A 24,324-nucleotide genomic window follows, 5' to 3' on the forward strand; every position below is an offset into this window, starting at 1 on the left:
TATAATACTCTTCATCTCCAAAAGATTTAAATACTCAGCTGTACGATTCTTCCAAGAAATGGCCTGAACTACACTTTTTTCTCTTTTTAAGTGAGGTCACTGAATAAGATGTCCTTAATTCTGTCAGACATCATGTACAGCTTCTCTCCACGTGCTTTACAGTGCTCTACTCATACAGACTTTCTCTCAAATATTTTGTGTAAATAGCGTGTGCTTTTTGTGTTGGTGACTTACTTTATACTCTGCCTACCATAAAGTGACCCCAGGTTTTGCTAGCACATCTTTGGAAATGCTGCGACAGTGAACAGAGAATGTCTGTAAAGTAGTTTCATCTTTTGTTCACCTCCATACACTGTACTACTCTACACATCTGAACAGTGTACGCTCCAAGTTGCAGCTTAACCAAGGAAAGAATATCCTTATTCCTACAAGCAAGGTATCTTACTTTTTGGATTTCCTATTGGATATGTTACCATATCTTGATCTTTCAAAGAACACTTTTTCATGTGGCTTCCCACTATTCTAAACTGCATCACTCCGGGGATGTTTACAAAAAGGGTGTAAAAACAGTTTCCAATGAATAAATCTATGTACTGCTTTCTCTAACTTTGCCTTCCCATGCAAAATACTTGGTGCCTGCTCAGCACACCCTGAAACATTGTTCAATTGTCACCTAAAAAGAAATAAATACTTGCTAGAAGAGGTTTGAAACAGTTACAAAAGAAAAAATTACCTTACAACAGACACTGATAATAAGAAAACTAAACATGGAATAGCAAAACTAATGATGCTTCGCTATATGGTAATTAGAGTTACTGCAGGGGTCTTACCCAGAAGGAGGTAAGTTACTGTAAGCCACACAGAAATAAAACTTGCACTATAGTATGGTTATATGCAGCGACTCACCTACTCAAAAAAATGAGCAGAGAAAATCTAAATTTAAAAGCCTAAACAACTCTGACCCCTTCATACTCACTGAAATTTCTGGTTATAATTACTAGGCAGGGAGATGCGATGTATACTCCTAAAGCAACATCTACACTGTAAAGAAAATGATATGCCCTACTAGAATTTAACAATGGGTTAAAAAGAATGTGCTTGTTGGGTTGGAAAGTCAAACTGTGTGTCTCCATAACAGCTACAGTATTTGCTTTTCTACACAGCCTTATGGAAGGAGATAGTTTGAAAAGAGAAATGCTTCTGAAAGTTCAGAACACCATGGTTTTCATTTTCTATTAACGTGCTAGTTTATTTCCAGTGAAACATGTTCCCCCTTCGCAGGATCTTCCTGTTAGTAACAGTTGCACATAAATAAAGTTTTCTAAACAAACATCTTATCTTTTTATGGAAGGAAGTCCATTAATAAGGAATTGACGTCCTTCCCTGAAAAAAAAAAGATCAGTGCTAATTCTTTCCCATAAACTAAAGAAATAAACTTACACCCTGAGCTTTTTTACTTTATTTTCACAGCAAACTGGAGAGTCTGAATGTACAGAACTGTTTGGGCTTTCATATAAACGATATTTATGTTGCTATCTTGTTACATAACTTGTAATTATTATTCTCCCTCAGTTTTTAATTGTTTCATGGAACCTCTGCTCCATTTCAACTGTACTCTTACTCAATACATTCTTGTTTGAACTACACTGAAGCCTGTGAACCACTATCAATCTATGAACTTCAGAAGCACAAATCCAGTTTACTATTCTAAATAGGCAATTGTTTCCATAAAGATGTTCTTTACCCCCAAAAATGCAGGCAAACTAACTCTAGCAACCGTGTTATACTTTTTACCACAATATTCACTGCCTTCATTGGCTTGACAAGACACTTATAATGCCACAAATTCTCAGTGGAATATCTTCTGATGAAAACTTCACCTCTTTTCCTTCAAAAGCTTTTCTTTTAGATTGAAAGAATGTGAAATTGACACTACTGCATGCTACTTTTGACAAATACCCAAATGGCTTCAGAAGTCCAGCACTTTTATCTATCTACAACAATGATGAAAATACAGGTCACTATTAAAAAGAGATTAGCTTCTCACTGGTTTTGTGCAAAAGAAAGTAAAATATCAGTGCCACACTACATGCAAATAAGCCTTAGAGAATGCCCAAATAAGGTGATTACTTTAAATTTTTCAAGTGCTTTAAGCGCCATAGCATTTTCATACAAAAACACCTATCTATCTTGAACACAGCGAACACTTGAATCCAGGGGGGCAAGAAACCTCGTCTGAGCAACTACAACAAAATTTCAAAAGGAAAATGAAGAAAAAAAGAAACTTATAAAAAGAAAGTGCACCGAAAGTTGCAAGACAGTATAATTGTTTCTCTTGAGCCATGTCTGCAAAAGCAGTATTATATCAATGCCACCTATGAATATTTTGAAAGACGAAGCATTTTCCTGTCCTAGCAATCATGCTTTTGCTTAACATAAGGTTCGGAAAATAAGATCCCATGATCCTTTACCAAGGTAACTTTGCTTACACAATGATTCATTACAGAAGGCACTCAAGGTGCGTCTAACACAAGTAAATAGAAGAGTGCCAAAGAGTAAGACTGAGCATTAGACTCCTCCTCACCAACTGCACTGAATTTAAAGATTCCTTCCTGACTCCATTTTAGACTAACAGTTCACTTTCCAAAGACAAAACTGCTACAGATAAGATAAACCCAAAGCAGACAAAGCCAGTCCCGTTACAAGACCTTGAAGGTGTGGGCTCCTTGTATTCCTATTTAGTATCCACATCAAGACTTTTATAGTTCACATTTAGAATGCATTTGTTGATGGTGGATGCAAAAATCTTAATGTGCTTTTGCATGTTCAATAAGTCCTTTCCACTTAACTCCATTCTTACCAAAGGGTTAAGACATCAGAAAGGTTTTTCTCCTCAATTTCTATTTAATTCAGGCTGATTACGTCACAGAACAGTGATCCCTTTTAAAACAGAGCATTGTTTTAACAGATCACAGGGAACAATTACGAAAACAGGGTAGATATTCTGGTATCCAGCACAAGAGACAAGGATGTAGGCAACATCTTGACAAGTATCTGAGGAAAAAGTATATTGAGGATTTTCGTTAGAACACTCATCTATTTTACCAGACTATCCTGGCCAGGAATAGTATCTAGCCACTCTATATAGTTACCAGCATTTCTATCTTTATTTTTTCTTCTCTCTACCTTTCCCATTCAGAAAAATTCTTTATGGAGGAAAGCTTGGGGCAGTCTCAAGAAAGTCCAGTAAATATGTACAAAACTTTAAGACTTTTAATGAATTCATTTCATAAGATCAATAGTTTCACAGTGTGCAGTATTTAGTGGTTAGTCAAAATGTTTCTGAATGACTTCAGCTGTGATGAATGAACTGATGGTAGCCAGCATATTCAGAATAGAAATCAATTTCTGTGGGGTCACCGTTACCTGTACTGTTGTCTTTTCCTGTCCACTCATCTCCATATTCTGCAACGGAGGTGCCAAAACTGGTGGAGGAGGTGCTCTGCGCTTTTTCACTTCTGGGTTTGCTGTCATTCCTGAGATATTACCAAGGGACAGTGAGGGACCCAAGGTACTGGAACGGGAATTCACCGAAGGGGAGTTTGGTGCTGTGGAAAAACCCTGTAAATGGATTAACATTTTGGATTAACATCACTTTTTAAAAACAATGGGAGAGAAATAAGAAAAACAAGACACATCTGGTTACCGTTTAAACAATGATATAAATAGTTATGTATGTTCATCTGCCAAACTTGCTGAATTGCAAACTGTAACTTTTGGACACTTCTAAAGGTCAACGGGAACAAAGCCTACAAGCAGTATGAATGTCAGAAAGCACTACAAGCCTCTACTGCAATGTAATATTACAGTTGACGGGAACACTGCCTCTGCTATTTAAAATGTACCATGTAGATATGGTTCTTGAAACACCTTTTCAGTTGTATTTGAATTACAAGTAACACGCATTTCTGAAAGCAACCTTTACTCTCAATTGAGAACACTGTATTAATTATATGCTGCCTGTACCCCAGGCTTTTATTACTAGTTCTCCACAGATTTACATAAGAGAAACTCTGCTACCATAAAACTATTTTCAATTTATATGCATAATCAAGTGTAAACATTTATGATCTACTAACACCAATCAATGAATATGCTCAAAAGAAGTCCCCTTAACAGGCACCATATTCCATTTAAAGAGGCTCAGAAGAAAAGTAGAAACTATTTCAGTAATTCCTTTACGTTAAAAATTACTTCAGTTCTCTTTCAAAACTCATTAAAATCAAGAGAATAATTTTCACTGACTTCTGACCAAGACCTTTATACATCATTATATTAGTATTCATTCAGAAATACGTGCAATCATACAGTAGTAAGTCTACTTATAGGAGAAGACTTAGAAATTGAGATTGAAAAAACATTGGTTTTTATTTTAGTTTTATGCTTTAACCCAACTTTAAAACCATATTTTTGAGCTTGCTAATTAAGATCTTTCAAATGTTTCTCTCAAAACCTGTTAGTCATTTTTTTTTGGCTACATTTATTAGGAGAAGCTTCCATAAACCTTTCAGTTTAGTTATGAGATAGTTCTGAAAAGTGGCTTCTGAGAACCATTACTGATATCAACCCACTATGAGCTGGAGTAGAATACCTAATCCGGAAAGGAAGGTTGATGACCATGATTGATAATGTTGTTCTCATCAGGACATGGTACTGCATGTGCAAAACTCTGCACTCAGTACATAAAGCTTTTGGATGGAATATTGACCAAGACCACAGAACACATACAGGCATGAAACTACAAATCACCAGAAATCTCATCACTGTCCAAACAAAAGAGTTAGTTCTTTGAACCCAAGTTCTAGTCCAGGAAGGACTGGAAAGTGTTCTGCATCTATTGCTTTATTATTGTGGTGAAGATTTGTGATTTCTGGAGGACTATAACTGGCAAGGAACTTGTTCACAACACTGTATGATGATTTCTTTCTACAGATGTCAACAGTGATCTTAACTAGAAGGTAGAAACATGGGGCAACAAACTCAAAAATACAATTCATTTAATTTTATTACTTTTGAGGAAACACTTATGAAGCACAAAAAGTTAAACAAAAATAAAATATAGCAATTAAAAAATAAACACAAACAACACAGGTTCCTGACCACCCAGAAGGATTCAGTGTTTTGCAGATTCCTATGAAAGCACCTGGAAGTGGTAATGCAGGTAGCAAACTCTTTTGCATCCTATCCTGCATGTACCATGGATGTGACTTACATGTAATATCTGGACTTCTATATTTTACTTTGCACGCTGCACATTCTTCATGCCAGAATAGCACATTTAGCACAAACAATGCATGGTACCAGACTGCTCTGATCAACTATAGTTTTATTAAAGAATTAAAGCAGTATTTACCACGTCTTTTTCATCACTATTCTCTAAATTTACTATAATCCATTGTTCCTAAACAAAAGAAAACAAAAAAGTTAAAAGTGGGAGGTGAGGTTTGAAAGACTGGGTCAGATCTCATAAGGAAATACGCTCTTTTCTTAGACCTGTATGTAAGACAGTGGGAAAAAAACCAATTTAATCTAAACCTACAAGGTTTTAAGCTCATCTCAGTGCATACTGCACCAGGTTCTATAAAATACATTTTTATTTTCTCCTGAAGAAATGACTGGGTTCACAGGGTGAAATAAACAGTAGTCTCCATTTCCCACATACTTACAGAATCATCCTAAAGTCTATTCTACAGGCTATGATTTTGTGACAGTTGTAATTCGTTGGTTCTATACACTGCATCAGAAAGATGAGAAATTTTGTTTATATATTTAGAGATACATAAAACAACAAACAGCTTCTCTCCCAGCATTAAAAGTACAGGTTACTGATAAGAACACAGGATGTATAATAGGTGGAGGGAAAACCAAGCTCATGCAATGCAGCCAATATGGCTGTATGAAGAAGTAAGCCCTGATCATCTGTTTCACTTGACAGCAACAGGTTGTGGAAAACGTTCTGCTCAGAATCAAATTCAGTTTCAGCAAACTGAGTGTTTTGTAACTACACTGCGGGACAAAAAAGAAAACAGGGGAAAAAAAAAAAAAGGTCACTGGATTATGTAAAGGGTTTTTCAAAACGTCTCAACTTGTAAAACCTAGTAATTACACCAGCGTTACAGCACTTTGCTAGCAGTTCCAACAATTAAGTAATGCAAACCAGCAAGAAAAAAGTTTCCTCTGCTTTTTTTTTTTTTTTTAAATAATAATTATTATATTTTTAATTTTGAATTAAGCTGAATAAAACCCATCATCAACAGTTGCAGCAGCACAGGTCCCCAGTGATCCTAGCTGAGCAAGAGTTGAACAGCTCCTATAGTACAACCACAGACAAAAGCTCATTTCAGTTCCATACGATGGATGTTAGAAGGAAGCAAGAAACAGTTTGCAGAACCTACTATAGAGTACCATCAGACTTCACGTACGCACTATTTAGTGTTATATTTGCCATTTAGTTTCTTTCCTGCTCCTTAAACTCCTGAAACATAAGGGACATTTTTTCTTAACATACCTGACTCTTTGGGGATAAACGGTTTATTTTCGAAGTGTTATCTCACTTCTTGAATTTAGCTTTCAAAGACCTTTTGGACGACCAGAAGAGGACAGTTTAAAAACACAGGCACACAGAGGCTCAGGGTAATTTGGTGGTTCAGGCATACCAGTCCCATTTTCAGAAGAAGTCAACAAGACTAAGAAATTCCACAGCCCATGGAACTCAACTCAAGCATTACAAAATACCTTTCCCAAATGATTTTCATTTTAAGGATGAACTTAAGCTCTGATGTCTCACAGTTATTTAGGAAAATTCTAGTGATCACAATAATAAAATAATGTGAGATTAATCAACTAAAATCTACTAAAATATAAACTGAACTGTTGTGAGAATCCCATTTTACAAAAAAGATAACTATATAAGTGGAAGTGAGTTTCTGTTTGCTTTCTAAACACATCCTTGATACACAGCTCTCTGACCCAAAGACCTGTTAGTAGCATTTCCTTGATTTTCTGATGACACTAAGTGGCATTTAAAGGTCAGCAAGGAAGAGGCTGCAGCTTGCCTGTGAGAGTGATCTGACTTCCCGTTCCCCGTCCACACCGGACAATAAAAATTTTTCAAAATGTCAAGTTCCTTTCTTGTGAGGGCTTTCTTCCACAGCTCTTTGCCAAAACTCACATATTTGAGCTCACAGTTCTGTTATGCAACTTCCTTCTCAGGAGTTTTTAAATCAAAGGTAATCAATTGGGTTTTTAGCACTCAACGTACCAGATGCATCAGCAAAAAGAACTTGTTCAGGTTTTCCTCAGAAAACAAGAGAGACAAAATAAAGTATCATAAAATAAATCATTTTTCTTGAAAGTGTAAGGTGGGTAGATGTGAAAAGTAAGGTCTAGAACAGGCATGCAAGTCCAGTTACACAGTGACAACTAAAGCAGTCATACCTGCTGGAAATTTAAACTCCATTAATACTGATTTGCTGAATGACACTGCAACTGGCTAAAACTGGCCACTTAGGCCAGATCTACTGCACACATTAAAAGCCCGAGGCTGCTTGCCCTGAAATGATAGTGAAATTCTTTATGCTAGCATTAAATTTGACAACACCAAAACTGAATCCAAGCTCCTGCTTCAAAACGAAAGCAAAATACTGTGATCACAAGATTGCTTGGGACCATGTTTTGTTTGGGTTTTTGTTTGTTTTTTAAATAAACTGTGACTTCTCAAATCTTCCTTTTTAACTGACCACATTTATTACAGTTTGTTTTTTGTGTTCTGTGATGTATTTGTGACTGTCACTATAGTACTTGCACACAGCCTGCAGCCAGAGGAAAAAATACATGCTTCCTTGCTCCAAAACTTCTTAAAAACGCACTTTTATGCAATTTATTCCTGTTTGTTTATTGTTTCATCCCCTCTCTTTACGCTAGCAGGAAATAATCTGGTCACTCATCACAGTACTAAAAGGCAACTATTCAGTTTCCATGGCAGAAACTTATGTGGGCAGTATCATTCTGTTTTTATGCATCTGATGAAACTTTCAAGGTCTTTTTGTAAAATTTGAGTTATGTTTTGAAATCTGTACACCTCCCCTTTTCACTCTCATCTACGTCTGTTTTAGTATTGAGCTGGCAATTACACATCCTATAGTCAGGAGTCAAGTGGTGGACATAAGAACTCAAACAGCTTGAATCAGAAATGTCTGAAGACCTTCCCCATCCTGTGCCTCCCAGCAGCTAAGTAGCATTACCTATCTGCCCCTGCAGAGGTTACTAAAATCTTCCTTTATCAGAGGCATACACTATTTGCAATTACTCTGTTTTACTGCTAAAACTATCCTTATCATAATGTATTTTTTTCCTTGTAATTTAATTATAATTTCCCTTCCTAGAAATTTATTTGATTCTCTCCTGTCCTCACATTGGAAAGGTCACCCAATGCTGAATATCCCTGTGTCTCCAAAGGTAGAAGCATGTCCTCTACCTATCTAGACATTTTAGTCACTGTAGTAACCTGCAAGCCTGCACCCTATGGGCCTTGCTGAATCAGAGCTGATGAACCCTGCTGCTAACAAGAAGAAAACAAAACATCATCAATTCAGATCTCTCCGAGTTAACAAGTCAATTCCAATCCAGTAAGTGAAAATGAACTTAATACAGACCTTTCTCATGCTCAGTTTATTTAGTTACTGTCACTGTGTGAACTGTGAAGGAAAAAAATTGTTCAGTTGAAATCTAAAGCTAATTAGCCACAACTGAAAGAAACTTAGGTTGCTGAGCATTCTTTTCTAAACAAATGTGACTGGTATAGGAAGTAGCTGTATGTTCAAAAAAGCAAGCTTCAGCCCATAACCACACAAGCTGATTATTTTCCACTTAGCATTCCATGTACAAAATACTTTCTGTCTTCCACCAGATTCTCAATTTCCAGAAATATAGTTAAAAATCTGTGAAATATGAAGTTCTTGAAAGATATTTCAACACTGGTATAAATCTAATGACATCCATGAAAGCCACAAGCTTCAGCATGCACGTGTTACTTGCATGTCCAATCTCATAAAATGCCACATCAAGATTAGGGTGACATACAGATAACAGAGAAACCAGACATGTTTATGCAGAAGCTTCCAGAACACATCAAATTCCATCACACCCTCACTGTGTTTTGTACTTGATACAATCAGGATAAACACTTTTTTTTTCCTTCTGGATGATAGATGCATTTTAAGTAGCTCTAAAATGTAAATATTCTTGGGTTTGGAAATGTAAATCCCAGTAAGACAACAAAACCCTCATTAAACATAGCATAAAAAATGCTTCTGCAGTGGATATTTTCTATGGCAAGCAGTAGATTCATACAAACCTTACTGTTCGCCACCCTGGTGGGAGGTAGGACTGCAGGTTACAGACACACTATGAAGTGAATTTGCAAGTCAAGCTGAATCACTGATGAAGATCTGTGCTGCTGGCAGGTGCTTAGGAGCAAGGTTTCCTTGCATCTCTTAAGTGTGAAATGATTGATTTTGACTTTCAGAACTGCATAGAAAGCTCTCTGTCTCATTTGTTATAACAGTGCTTTTTTTTTTTTTTTCTTTTTTAATATTGCTCTGGAAACATATCAGAATCTGTTTATATATAAAATATACCCTTTCAGAGCTGACTTACATCTTCCAGGTTAGACTGCTAGAAACTTATGTTCCATAAGTCCAACCCCTTAGTCACAGCATGCTGTCAAAATGTGTCAGCCTATAAAAAAAAGATTGTATTTTGAAAATAGGTTTTTCATATCTGTCAAAAATATGAATATGTAAAGGCAATATAGGGAAAAAGATTAAATTCAAAATATTCTCACAAGGGAGCATCTAACTAAAGTGTCAGCAAATTTAGCTATTCACATTATTAATCATATTTTTGGATAGTTACATGCGTATGCACTAAATACCATGATCTGATAGTGCAATGACAGATACGTGACAAAAAGAGAAATGTTGTCATGCTCTATGCCAGTCACAAAAAAACCCCAACAATAACAGAACAAAAACAAAAACAGAAGACAATAAAGAAAAAGGAACATTTATCTATTCAAGATGAAAAGTATAATCAGATAGAGACTAGAGACAGGCTTGCAATGAGAGAAGTACAGGGAGTTCAATGAATTGTAATATACGTAGGGAAAAATGTGGAAAACACTACATGTCTCTTCATATCCATACAAGTGGTACAAAAGAAGAAAAGAAAGAAGTACAAAAAAATATCAGAAGATGTGAGAACAGCAACAAAATGATGGCTCATTTAACAAAATGAAGCAGATATGTTCACCAGATTTGACCAGGGAGGAAGCCTTTGCAGAAATTCAAAGATGATAATCCAGAAGAAGACAGAAACCAAGCAGAAGACTGCAGTAAATACTGCAATAAACTCAGGCACTTACGCACAACAGAAAGTATATTCTGCAAGAAAATGCAATGACTGTTTATATTCACTGTCGGAGTGAATGCTCAGTTGTTGGTGTGAAGATGGTGGGGGAAAAAGGTCGCATGAACAGAACTCAAATTGGTAAAGATTCAGTAGTGAGAGGAATGGAGAAGGGGATGGAAATACAGATTTGTGAGCAAGTATTAACTATTTCTGTGGTAAAATATAGATGCAAACAGTAACACACAGTGAAGCAGAATGGAAGAAAATAATCAAAGAAACATTTTAAAATCAACGAAGAGACACCTATAAACCAATGACAGACATAAAGGAAAATGGACTCTAACATCCAATTAAATCTCAGTATAGAAGGGAGACCAAAAATAAATAAATAAATAAATGCCATAGCAGAAGCAAAAGAAAAAACCAAAGAAAGAAAAAAAAAGGAAAGAACATTTGCAAAGAGTCTGTTTACACTTGGCCATAAGAAGGCCATTAATAAATCTAGCGAGAATAATCTTGGAAGAATTAAGTCAGAAAAAGCCAATTTTTTCTAAGTCTGAAAAGACTGCTTGCTCCTTTTCACTTACACTTTTTGCATCATCTAAAAATAGATGAGCTCAACCAGTGTAGCACAACCAAGCCAAAAACCCAAATATGTCTTTATTAAGGCTTTGGCAACAGACTTCAGGAAACAGAGTTCAAAATATCAAAGACCAACAACAGTAAAAAAGACATTTTCATAATTTCCACTGGTGTTAAGCATTCATTAATCATAAACAACCACAGAAATGATCAGAGATCTTGAGGAAAATTAATTCATCACTGCAGTAAGAAGTGATTTTTCCTAGGCTTCATCATTCTTTTAAATCAATCAGCCAATATGCTCAGTCTATGGAAGACATGAGTTGCTATACTTGTGATACATATATGCAATAAATTCTTGTAACATACAGGAACTATCAGAAGAAATAACTTCTGGTTTTACTGAAAGTGTTTTTATTTAAGGTACATTGAAGTGTTCCCCGTGTCTTTTAGTGGAAGTGGTGTCCTCCAGGAAATTTTCCAGAGACAAAGTATATTAACAATCAATTCCCATCATCATTCAGTGGCTTCTGAACTTCTAGCACATACAACTTTTGGCCTGTGAGAATTTCATCTTGTGAAAAAAGTACAGCTGCTGGTGAATAGAAAATATATATATATATATATAATATGATATTCAAAGGCAAATTTTCACTGAGATCTGCAGAACTTCTCTAAAGTCAAAAAAGCTGCTCTGATTTACCCAAGCTCAGGGAACTGGCTTCTACTTCCAGTCCCTATAATCCAATTCCCACACAAATACTTGGTTAATTTAGAATGAAGTTGTGCAACTATTTTTCCCTTTGAAGTCTATGGTAACTGTATGTGTTTAGCTACATGGAGACAAATAAAATAGCCCAAATGTCAAAGCAGATTTTCAAGAAAGAAGCTTTCAGAGTTTTTAATGATAAAACTGCCAAAAAATACTACTGAAAAATGATATATCCTCCAAAGATATTAAAACTTAAATTAGAAGAAGAGAACAGCTTCAGAGCTCTGAAATTAGTGCAGATCATAAAACAAATGCTAATTACAGAGTCACAAAGAGGACTCAAGTCAACAGCCAGCAATTATAGCATTTTAATTACCCCTTTCAAATGACTATATGTGTGCCTATGTGTATATAACCCATATGTGTATATACACGTAAATATATACACACATAGGTATGTACACACATTTTATTGCTTGAATAAGCTCTTTTAGACGTCTGTATACATGCTTATGTGTGCATGTACACATGGACATAAAGAGCACAACATTCTGACTCTCATACCCTAAGTGGAAACCTAAACTGGTCTTCAAACTGTATCTATGGTTTCCATGCTAACTATTTCTGGTAACATAATGGCATCAAAGCAGACCAGCCCTTTAAGCCACGTTGCAACACCGGAGACCCGGGTTCGAATCCCCCCTGTGGCGCAAGTGGTAGAAGTGCTGCTCTGCTACACAGGAGGCTCGAATCCCGGGGATTGGACTCGATAATCTCTAAGGCCCCTTCCAACCTGCACGAGACTGTGATACTGTGACAAAGACAAAAAACAGCATACACACATTGTGCTCATAGCTTACTGCTCAGGTATTGACGGCAATGAATCTTTTAGATTTATAACAGCTGATCATCATGATCAATAATGGTGGTCAGGAAACAGTGCAAGGACGAGGAGAAGGTGTAGAGAGAACAGTTTTTTGTTGGACAATGGATAAAGCACATCCAGGTGGATGTGCTCATCTGCCTTCTGTTTCATAATGATAGAGACGAATACCTACAGAAGTTTAGCTTGTTCAATTAGTGGTTAAGCATTTTAGTAGAAAACGCATATAACTCTGAAAAAGTCACAAGAAAATTCATTTAAGAATCGTAAGAGATGCAGGTCCTAAACTTCCTCTCTAACCAGAAGTATTCTCCAGAGGCTATTCCCTTTGGAGAATATGCTAAACATATATTCACCCTTGAATTTTCTGAGAATTCTATGCCAATATGACTTCAAATATCTTCGGCTTTTTTTTTTTTTTTCGTTAATGTAATTAGTCACTTTTAGAGTTTTAACTCTTTGTCTATGTCAGCATGTCAGCCCACTAAATAAATAAAACATTTTTTATTTTAATTTTTTTTATTTTCTAAATAAAAGTCAAGCTGGAATGCAGGCTATGGCCAAGCAACTGGAAGTACAGCTGTTCCAGATCTCAAGCTACTTCATCCTTTTCCACTTATTCCCTTCATGTACATCATTTCATATTTTTATTTTCCTTTGCAGTATACTACGGTCAATTCAGTTTCTCCAAGTCAAAAAAATTCAGCATGATTTTCCTTAGGACACCAGTGTGTGATTTCTGATACTTGTACAAGACCAAATTTCGCACTGCACATAGCTTTGTTTTGCATGTGGGATCTGTGTGAAATTCTATGAAATCAGAACTTAAACAGCTGGAATCAGAAATGCCTGAAGATGTTCTCACTCTTGTGCTCCGTCAGTTCTTCTTCACCAGGGCTGACCACACTCCTGCTTCACAGAATCACAGAATCACAGAATTACCCGGGTTGGAAGGGACCTCAAGGATCATGTAGTTCCAACCCCCCTGCCTAGCAGGGCCACCAAACATACGCCTTTACTAGATCAGGTTGCCCAGGGCCCCGTCCAACCTGGTCTTGAACACCTCCAAGGACGGGGCATCCACAACCTCACTGGGCAGCCTGTTCCAGGACCTAACCACTCTTCTAGTAAAGAACTTTCCCCTAACATCCAACCTAAATCTTCCCTCCTTCAACTTAAAACCATTTCCCCTAGTCCTGCTATTGTCAGCCCTTTCGAAGAGTTTACTCCCCTCCTGGGAATAAGTTCCCTTCAGGTATTGAAAGGCTGCAATGAGGTCACCCCGCAACCTTCTCTTCTCCAGGCTGAACAAACCCAACTCCCTCAGCCTGTCCTCATAGGGGAGGTGCTCCAGCCCCCTGATCATCTTCGTGGCCCTCCTCTGGACCCTTTCCAAAATCTCCATATCTTTTTTGTACTGAGGGCTCCACACCTGGACACAGTACTCCAGATGGGGCCTCACAAGGGCAGAGTAGAGAGGGACGATCACCTCCCTATCCCTGCTGACCACCCCTCTCCTGATGGAGCCCAGGATCCCATTTGCTTTCCGGGCTGCCAGAGCGCACTGCTGGCTCATGTTAAGTTTTTCATACACTTCACGCTTCATACACTCACACCTTATACGCTCACACTGACAGGAATATTTCATACCATTGGTATCCATTCCCCATCAAGGAGCCGTGGCAGAATCTTTTCAAGTTCAGCTCTAAATTTAGGTGAAACTTATGTTAACATCTGTGAAAACAGACACAACACATATCTGCACTTATACTTTCAACAGCACAATAACTTCTGAAAAAGGGGAAGCAGTAATGAGAACTATGCTTACTTTCTGGGTATGCACTTCAGATAGCAAAGAAAAACTTGGTTTTGTAACAAATTATTGGTTGATGAAATCCACTTCTTACTTTGCCACTGCTTGCAATTAATCTTCTGCAAGACTTAACATGTTTACTTTGGGGTTTTCTTTCTCCCCAGTCTAAAAATGCTCTATAAGCAACTTCAAGGACTTTATCTGTGCCAACCGTCCATCAAAAAGGAACTAAGTTCATATATTTTCAAAGATGACAGTGAAAGTGCCAGCAGATCTTTCTTCTTACAAAAGAGAACTTAAAAGTAGCACGACGAAGGATTTTAAAAGGGCCTAGCATAGATAATGGCTAACAGCTTACAGAGGACACGGTCCACAGCCAGCTGAAGCAAGCAAGAATTTTTCCATTGGCTCCAATGACTTCTGTATCAACTCTCCAATGGACACCCTAATGTTATGATGCCAAAAGACAGCAACAATGTGCTCTAAAATATGTTGTCACTTCTCCAGGAAATCTCTTTCCTCAGTATAATTCTGAACTCACTGAAAATTGTAACAGTGCTAGCACAGCTCTGATTTTTTAAATACATGTTTTGGCTTCAGATAACAATACTTTAGTCTCTAATGTAAAATAAATTAAGAAATTAAGGTACCCTCCAAAAATACAAACAACAAATAAGTAAAAGGTTGTATTAGAAAGGTTATCTAAAACATAAGAATAAAATCCACAAGAAAGCAGCACACAAACCAATGGACAGCCTAGTTGCGTAACTATCTGGAGAGGATTTTAAAAAAACAAAATGTAACCATGCCTGGCCCCCCACCCAGATTACGTTAAACAGCATAAGGAATAAATGACTACAAAGCTAACAGACCCTACATCACTTTCACCTTCAGCATGATGCTTTCCTTTGATTTCCTTTCAGCCACAGGAAATTAAAAGTAGAATTAAGACAAATTAAGACAGTTCACAATCTAAAGCAAAAGTACTGCAAAGTTTTTAAGCATAGACATAGTAGGAAGTTTGTTTTGCTTTGATTTTGTTTTTCCTTAATTCAACAGGTTGCATAGAATATTTTCTTTCGATCATTTATTTATTTATTTATTTATTTTTGTAGGGGGGTGGTGAGGGCAGTTTTGAAAAGACAAGTTGATTTTAATTAATTACTAGTTAATGACTCTGACTTCTACAACTGCCAATATTTTTGGTTGATATTGTCCTTCTGACCTATAACCCTTAAACTAGAACACAGACCTTGTTTAACGTTTGTTAAATTTAGACGGCGCCACAAACCAGTATTGCCCCCCCCCGGCCCCTGCTTGCACTAATCTCCCATGCCAGCTGCTCAAATGTTTACATTTGAAGGGCTTTCTCTGTTTGTGCAGAAACTCTCTCTGCACAGTATCTCTCATCTGTACATTTGCCAGAATCAAGGCAAGAAAAGCCTTGCTGCTGGAATTCTTGATTAATAAATAGTCTTAAATTTTTCTTCTGCCCTTCCCTCTTCTGCCATTAGGTTTTTACAAGGCAAAACTCCACAGTGCACTTTATTGGCATGACTCTTGTCTTATACAAACAACTGTAAATCAGAACAAACTGAGCCTCTGAAATTACACTGCCTCTGTGCTGAAATCAAGATGTGTACCTGAACATTTGCTGGGACAGAAAGAAGATGTTATAATTAGAGGAAAGGAAAAAACAGGCATAAATCTATTGGTAATCTCTCCATCTCTCTGTGCCAGCATGCTTCAGAGCGCTTGCTCAGCTTGCGTCCCAAACATCAGTTCCACCCAGCTCTCACCAGGTCAATGAGGGACTGAAGAAGCAAAAACTCCAAGAGGTGCTCAGTATAACACTGTCAGTGGGTCCACCTCCTGTGCATCTCTTTAAGAATTCTCCAAGGCTATTTTTTGCTGTCTGCCTTGACTTCTTCTGGCCTTCCTTCTTGTGTAAATGACAACAACAAAGAAAAAAATAAATACAAGAAAGATTATCTACCTGAAGATGCTGCTACTTCACATTATGTCTTTAGAAAGACCGGCCACTATTTGACACTCTCCCTATCCCACCTGCTTCCTAAAGTACTGCCAAGAACTGAACTGAAATATTAATCACAGGAAGAGAAAAAGTAGTGCCTAAAATACTTGCTACCATTTTTTGTTAAGCTTATGGAAGAATATCAGCATTGGAGCTGCAACTAAAAGACCAATAAAACTTAATTTAGCAACTGCTCACTAGAAAAGAAGTACATGAAACAGCTACAAAGACTACAGGCATTACGTCTCTCCTAGTAGCTAACACCTGAGTAGCACACACAGTAAAGAGTGTTACGCAGTCCTTGCTTCATGTACAGAGCTCCTATTCAAGTTTAAGGGTGACCTGTAAGAACCGCTAAGACTTTAAAAGTAAATTTGACTTTGCATGACAGAACTAAGCCACAAAGTTCACTTTGGAAAACTCCCCCATCAAAGTGAAATGTTTTGTGTCCTGTCAGCAAATGTTGTTTTGCAAATCCTCCCTCATCCGTCATAAGATGTTATTGAGACATATGGTTTCACACACTACCAAGCAGCTTAGTTTTGCCAACGAACAATAATGCACAGAACAAATATGTGTGGAAATCATTAGATCATCTAATTAAAAGAAATGTTATTATTTGCCACTACTTTTAATGAAATCGAGCCTTTACTGTCCACAGAAGAGGCTTGGAAAAGAACCAAATCCTATTAGCACTCATGCCTCAAAAATTCTTTGCAAGTGAAAAGACATTATACATTCACCGATATTGAAAATCTCTACTGTATCTAAAACCTGTACATGCTAATAGAATATTTTAGACTAGTATAATGAATCTATGGTTACATGGGATTTAGATTATGCCACTACAAAAACAAGTGTTATTACAAATATATATATATATAAAGATATTCCAGTGTGTATTAGCAACGTGGAGTCTATGACATACAATTAGCCATTTCTGATTTCATCTACTAAAGGGCATTGGTATAAGTACACCATAATCCTTTCATTGCAGTAGTTACATTTGGAAAGCTTTAGAATACTTTGGATATTCATCATTAAATCAAACAGAAATGTACTTTGTAATGGAATTAATAATTCCAGCTCATTCCAAGACCATCCCTAAATTAAACAGAAAAAGCATTTAATATACACAAAAATATGTGACATATATAGCAAGTAACTATACCTCTGCTTATCCAATATTCTTTAAAGGTGGTACTTCAACACCACCGTATGCTTGCCAGTTACACTAAGAACAATATGCTGAATAAATTATGACCAAATAGGAATTACAAGGCTATTATATGCTATTAAGGGGCTCTGGTAATATTAAATGCCAAGAAAGCAAAGCCTGAGTGGTTGAGATGTCACTAGAAAAATCTCATATGGAATTTAAGTTCACCTGTTGTTTTTTTTTGTTTTTTTGTTTTTTTTTTTAATGCCCTTTTATTAATGCAAATTAAAAACCATTGGCCTTATTAGCTGCTGCTTTATTCTTTTTTCTTTTTTTTTTTTTTTTCTCAACGAGTTAACTTCAAAACTTTTCAGTGAAATCAGTAACAAAAGATGAATCAGACATTAAAGGATTTTGGGTGGTTAAGGGTGTGCCATGAGGTCTTAATTAAACATTCGAGGGAGATATCTGAGCCAACTTATACCAGCCCAACTAGGTACATTCACAGAAAGCAGAAGGAAGCCATGTAGCCCAGGTTTAGAAGCTCAATTGCCTCATATACCTAGCTACCCTACCACCTTCGTAGCTTGGGCCTTACCAAGTCACACCTCTTTGTGCTTTCCCTTCAGTAAGCCTGACACATATCCCTATGATGTGCTTACTCTCATTTTGGGGCCAGAATTCTGCTTCTGGGCATGCTGAGCATGAAACTGCTGAGAACCCATGCTCCTAACCTCTTGCCCAAACTCCTAACCTCCATCAGGATCCATCAAGTTGGCAAACCCCTGTCCTCATCAACAAGAGCTTAATCCTATTAGGCAAACCTAAGAAACCTGGCTCCACACTAAAGCTAGCTGCTGGAAGAGGCAGCTGTTATATTTCTCTCCTGCCTCATCCTCCACAGCCACTTATGAAGTTCAGCAACTCTGTAAGAATGTGGGAAATCCAGGTTCAAAACCTTATTCCAGTTCAGAAGAGTTAAACTTCCATCTCTCCAGAGCAGACTGAGATTATAAACTGCTCATACACATGAACGTGACTTTAGGTAGACGGATACTGAGACAAGGTCATCTCAACTGAGCAGCAACCGTTTGGCTTCTCCAGTTCTAGCTTCAGTGACCTATTTGTTGGATCTAACATCTGCTTAGCATAAGACATACAAAAACATCTCTGGTGCTGGCACTGGAACACATAGCTGCCACCGCACTTAAGTTAATTCGTTGTTAGTCTGAATAGTTAAGCTTGCTCTTGGTCTGTCCTTCTGAGTCACTGAATATTTGGGTATCTTTACGAAAGGATGTTTCCCACATCAAGAATACCTCACAGCTTTGTTCCAGTCATCTCTAGCCCAGCCAGTATTTTGGTTTACATTACAAAAGAAGAAATAATTCTCTAAATAATGGTCCTGAGAGAGATAGATTGGCTGCCATCTCCAAATGCACAGAAGGGATCCAACTTTGTTCTTTCACATTTTGGCTGACAACAGTAGGTAGCAGTTTTACAAAGTAAAAGCCTTAAACTCAAGATTTCATCCTGAGCAGAGGCAGGTAGCAGATGCACAGACTGGTCAGAGTTTAACACAGAAAACTTGTGTACTGATTTCAGTGGCCTGAAAACTCTGTAAATTTGACTCTGATACTTAGATTTAGTGTCCAACACAACTGAAATTACTTCTTTTAAAATACCCTGCAAAAGCCATTGGAGGAACAGAACTTTCTGAGTTGCCCTTTCAAAAGCAGAACTGCAGGAGAATGACAACTCCAGCTTTTTTGTTTTGTTTATTATGTTATGACAAGCAAGTGAACTGTACTGATTACATCACAGTGCACTGTGGTTATTTTACTCTCATGACATTTTATGTAAAGACATCTTCTGATGACCACTGTGTGACAGACCTTCTTTTAGTAAAGTCTTGCTGCAAAATATTACTTAGCAACATGATACACAAAACCAATTCTCAGCAGAGGAATGGATGGAAAAAAGCCAAGCCTATATGATTTATTTTTTAAAAAACTGAATGATCTTAAGTCACTGTCACTTGGAGAGGGAGGGAGCTAACAAGTGACTCCTGAATACATAACATTGGCAGTCCTGTGGTTGTACAACCTACGAAGCACAGCCAGAAGATGGGTCAGACAATACCTCCCTTCACAAGAGTCTGTTTTCAAGAGACTAATGCTTTAACCATAGCTGCTGAGACTTCCCATTCCAGGTGTCTGCCTCTGGCTATTTTATTTATTTATTTATTTATTTGGGGGGGAGGGTGGGGGGAGGGGGCAAAGTAGTTCAGCTGGTTCTGCAAACCAGAATTTTCTCTTACACTCCACATGAACTTCAAGGACTTTTTCTTTGAAGAGGTCTATAACACCATGCTTTGGAACAAGAATTTGAAGGCTGGTGTCAAGCAGCCACTGTTTCAAGCTCATCTGCTATCACATACTGCAAGGAAAATTTAAAGGTATTATCTTAAATATATGAAAGCATCTACTTCTTATATAAGTGAAGACAGTGTATCCTCCAAGTGCACACCACAAAATGAGATGGGAAATGCTTTATCTTCTCAGCATATATAATTCTTGCTGAGAAGAACCCACATGGTCTATCCTTCAGCTTAAAAACAGAATCTAGTGTGTGTAGCTCATCCTCAAGATGTTTCTAAAGGTTTTGCAGTATAGATCAGGCAATAAATATGCCACAGTCGCTTTAAAAACCTACTCTCTGAAATCTCCATGCAGTCAGATTTTTTTCCAAGTTAAATTTTCTTTGTGATAAATGAAGGAAATTACTTCTGCTACTCTCAGTGTTAAAGGAGAAAGCAAGGTGATCACCATAGTTAAGTTGAATGCCAGTTACAAGCAAGCTAAATCCAGCAAAGCTCACCTCATCAGCAAGAAAAGTTCAAACAACATTTTCTCAGAATATCAAAGGATGTAAAAACTAAAGTTACTGCTGTGATCATGACCCTTTCCTTGAGTTATCTGATATTTAAGACTTTATTTTTCTTTTAACCATATGAACAGTCGCAGATTCAAAATCTTTTTTAATTCTGCTATATCTTCCTGAGTGTCATGATCCGGCATCTAACTCCACCAACTTACAGACATCTTTAACAAAAGAATGGTGAGGGCAGACCAGTCTGCTGTAACACTTAAGACAACCCTCCATACTAACGTTGGGATTTATGTTTCACAACTAAAAACACACAAACATACGTTTCAATTGCTTCAAAGCCAGAACACAAAGCAATGTCTTGACAGTGTGCTCTAACTGTTAAATGCTATAGAACTGTTGCAGGACCTGACCCTACAAGTACCAATAAAACACCTTAAGAACTGCCAGGAGACCGGAAGAAGCAAAGGAAAATGAGCCTATAAAGTGGATGCAACTGTCAGAAATGAAGAAATATTAAAAGAAGTTGATAGCTACTCACTTCCATTCAGACACAAGGACAACATTCTTGTTGCTGCAGCTCTGTTACTGCCCTAAACAGTACCTGACTATGTGTGGTGATATCCTGAACTATGGACAAAGTACTCAGTTATTTCTTGACATCCAACATGGTTGAAGTAATCAGATTTTTTCAATTATGTTTGTGTAACTGTACTTGATTCCTCTCAATCACTTCTGAGTTGGGAAAGCGTATCATGAATGCCCTAACTCCAGCCAGCTCTGAGGCATAAAAGTGACAGTACATGAAGAGCAAACAAGACCCTAAAAAGGTGAATAATATATATGTATATACATATAAGTTATTCATAGGGAACATAGCTGTTTCTATAGTTTAAAAAGTGACTGCCAAAGTTACAAATGTACTAGAAGTCCTGATGTTTTGTTGTTTTATTTTTCCCAAACTTTAGGGCACTATCTTTCTTCTGAAAAATAACTTTGCTTCCCTCCTGTACAGAGACTAGAAGATGAAGCAAAAAAACAACAAAAAAACAACCCAACCAAAACACCTCCCCATCTTCCCTCCCAAAAACAAACCACCAACTACCTCAAAAAACAAAAAAGAAACAACACCACTACCCCTATATATATCCACAATTTCTCTGCTGCCTACTTGAAAATCTACAATTGCATCTTTTCTTTCTTCCCTGGATATTTTTAATCATAAATATATATAATAATAATATCCTCGACAGATCCATTAAGCAGTAAATTTCCAGATTCTCTGCTTTGCTGAGGATCATTGATTCTGTTATGAGTAAGACATTCCGATTCATACCAAAGACTAGATTTTTTTTGTTTTAATTTCTTCCCAAAGTACTGCCAAAAATTTTCTAACATTGGTCTGCTGGTTTGAACTACAGAAACCTTGTGTGATAAGACTCGGTGCTGAAATTTCAAATCCTCTGATAAATGTCCCTGGCCGTACTTTTAAATATTTTTTTCCCAAGCTGATTTATTACATAAACAAATTCCACATCAGAGATACACATCGTTCGGCACTTGGGATGTGTTTTTTTCACTCTTGATTTATGAAAACACAAAGGCCTCTAAAATAAAAACAGCTAATTTTAGAACTGCGTTCCAAGGATCAGGTTTCATCTTCATCAACTGTTTACTTGAGGACAGTGACACCAAGTGGCTGAGATTACTCACACTCCCCCTTTCCTTCCCAGCTGTTCTAAAATTCCAGCTATGAGACCATATACGGTACCCAAAAAAGGAATATGGTTAACCCTCCTGCGTCTCCCAACTGCTTAATCTGTATGTTGTACTTATGTGCAAGTGTGTTTCAATTGTGTTTAACTTGTGAAAAGGTACCCTGGTTCCTCTACTTAGCACAAAGCAGTACATATTAAAGGCAGGGATTTCTGCTTCGTTTGCAACATAACATTAGATTTCAGAACCATTAAATTATTTATTGATATAAGTCGTAATTAATTGCTGCTTTCTGTGCACTGTCATTGGCAATTCTTCCATTTTTTGCATTCTCTACAGTGTTAAAATCTTCTTTATTTTTAATTGTACCCAAGTGTACTTTCACCTCAGCACAGCTGTTGACTTTCACATCTTGACTTATAAAATCTCCTTCTTCATCAACAATCCAAATTATTTTAGGTGTATTAATAATACTAGAAATAATTACAAAAATACAGAAGTGATGATGGTTAGATTTATAAAAAGATAATTCAACTTGTACTTGAAAAATTACCAAAGATCTCTTACAGCTTTACTCTATTCCTCCATTTTGGCCACTTCTAAAACAAGAAAGAAAAAGATATAGTACAGAATCATTACTTTTTCCACCATTCCGTGCACATTACCACTACATAACAGCAGTAAAAGGATTTAAACTAAGAATACCAGCAGATCTCATCCTGCCTTTAGTTCAGCTGTACTTCATCAATTGCCCACTTCCATAAACTATGATTTTCCTGATCCTTTCACTATGCCAAAGGTAATCTTAGAAATACCAAACTATTTTCTTTACAAAAAACCTACTCTGAGACTTGAGTTTTGATTCCTGCCCTACAATGAAAAATACCACCAAGATGACCCAAAGCAGTAAAAGAAGGCACACTTTTTTTTTTTTTTACAGTGAATTTTCTTTTGTATAATGAGATCTAAATGCACATTTGACATATACATGGCCATGTAAGATACCATTTAGTTTGAGAAAGGATATTCAGTTCCCCCACAAGTATATAAGTGAGATTATCTTTTGAGCAAACAGGAGAATAAAGAATTACAGTGACTAACGGGTCTCAAAGCCATGCCAATCACTAGAATAAATCGTTAAGATTCTGGAAGTACTTTCATTGGAGCTCTCATTTGAATTTTATCTTAAAACAATACAAGTGACCTATGCCAAGTTTATAGTATTTTGTACTTCATTCCCACCTAAGGTATCACAGTTGTTAATATTTTTTCTTGAAGCCCATCTAACCTGTTTGAAGGATGAGACTTCAATGCTGCTAGAGAGATCAATCAGACTAGCTTTATGCAATTTTCAACTAACTCTTAACAGAAAAGCATCAATTTAAACTGAACTATTTCAATATATTCATTAAAATATGTACTTATGTCTTGGTAGGATCAGTGCTTATACAAACAGAAGTGTCAAGCCAGAAGTGAAAGACGCATACTGTGAACAATGTCTATAACATTCTTGAAGATTAATGGCTCTTAAAAGGGAAAAAGACTCTATCTACGTAACTGAATGCAAAGAGTAGCTTCTCTACCATTTAGTCCAAGATACCTTTGTGTAATGGGATTCAGAGTAGAGTCACACATTTCAGGCTTCCATTATGATGTCAACACAGTCTTCTCCAGGTTTTGAAAACATAAAGTCACCATGTTTGAATCACCATCCCTGTATGTGTTTAAAAACCATTTGGATGCGGTACTCAGGGTCTTGATTTAGCAGAGGGTTGTTAGGTAGCACGGTTAGGTTATGATTGGACTCAATAGTCTTTAAGATCTTATCCCACGTGAGTGATTCTATGATAAAGAACCAAGTAATTGAAAAATTAAAATATACATTCAATTCACTATGATTACAAATCCATCACAAAACCTTTATAAAAATATTTAAGATTCACACATCCTAACTAGAAACCTAAATCCTGGTTATTTAATAGTCTGCCAGGAGCTTAAAAACCTTCCTAAATGTGGTTTATAGGATTTTAGTACTTCAAAACCTACTGAAGTACGTAACAAAAAA

At 36.9% G+C, this 24,324-nt stretch overlaps 1 protein-coding gene across 12 annotated transcripts in view; it reads right to left on the bottom strand.

Annotated features, from left to right (window-relative positions):
• COBL (cordon-bleu WH2 repeat protein) overlaps positions 1-24,324 on the bottom strand; it is a 151,043-nt gene that overhangs the window by 67,583 nt on the left and 59,136 nt on the right. For all 12 annotated transcript variants that reach the window (XM_085538013.1, XM_085538016.1, XM_085538011.1 and 9 more), the window contains one exon: positions 3,427-3,621. In XM_085538013.1, the coding sequence (XP_085394139.1) occupies positions 3,427-3,621 (195 nt within the window). The remainder of the gene's footprint in view (positions 1-3,426; positions 3,622-24,324) is intronic.

The sequence above is a fragment of the Coturnix japonica genome, chromosome 2, assembly GCF_054131305.1.
Source record: "Coturnix japonica strain WE chromosome 2, WE-NBRP24, whole genome shotgun sequence".
Taxonomy (NCBI): domain Eukaryota; kingdom Metazoa; phylum Chordata; class Aves; order Galliformes; family Phasianidae; genus Coturnix; species Coturnix japonica.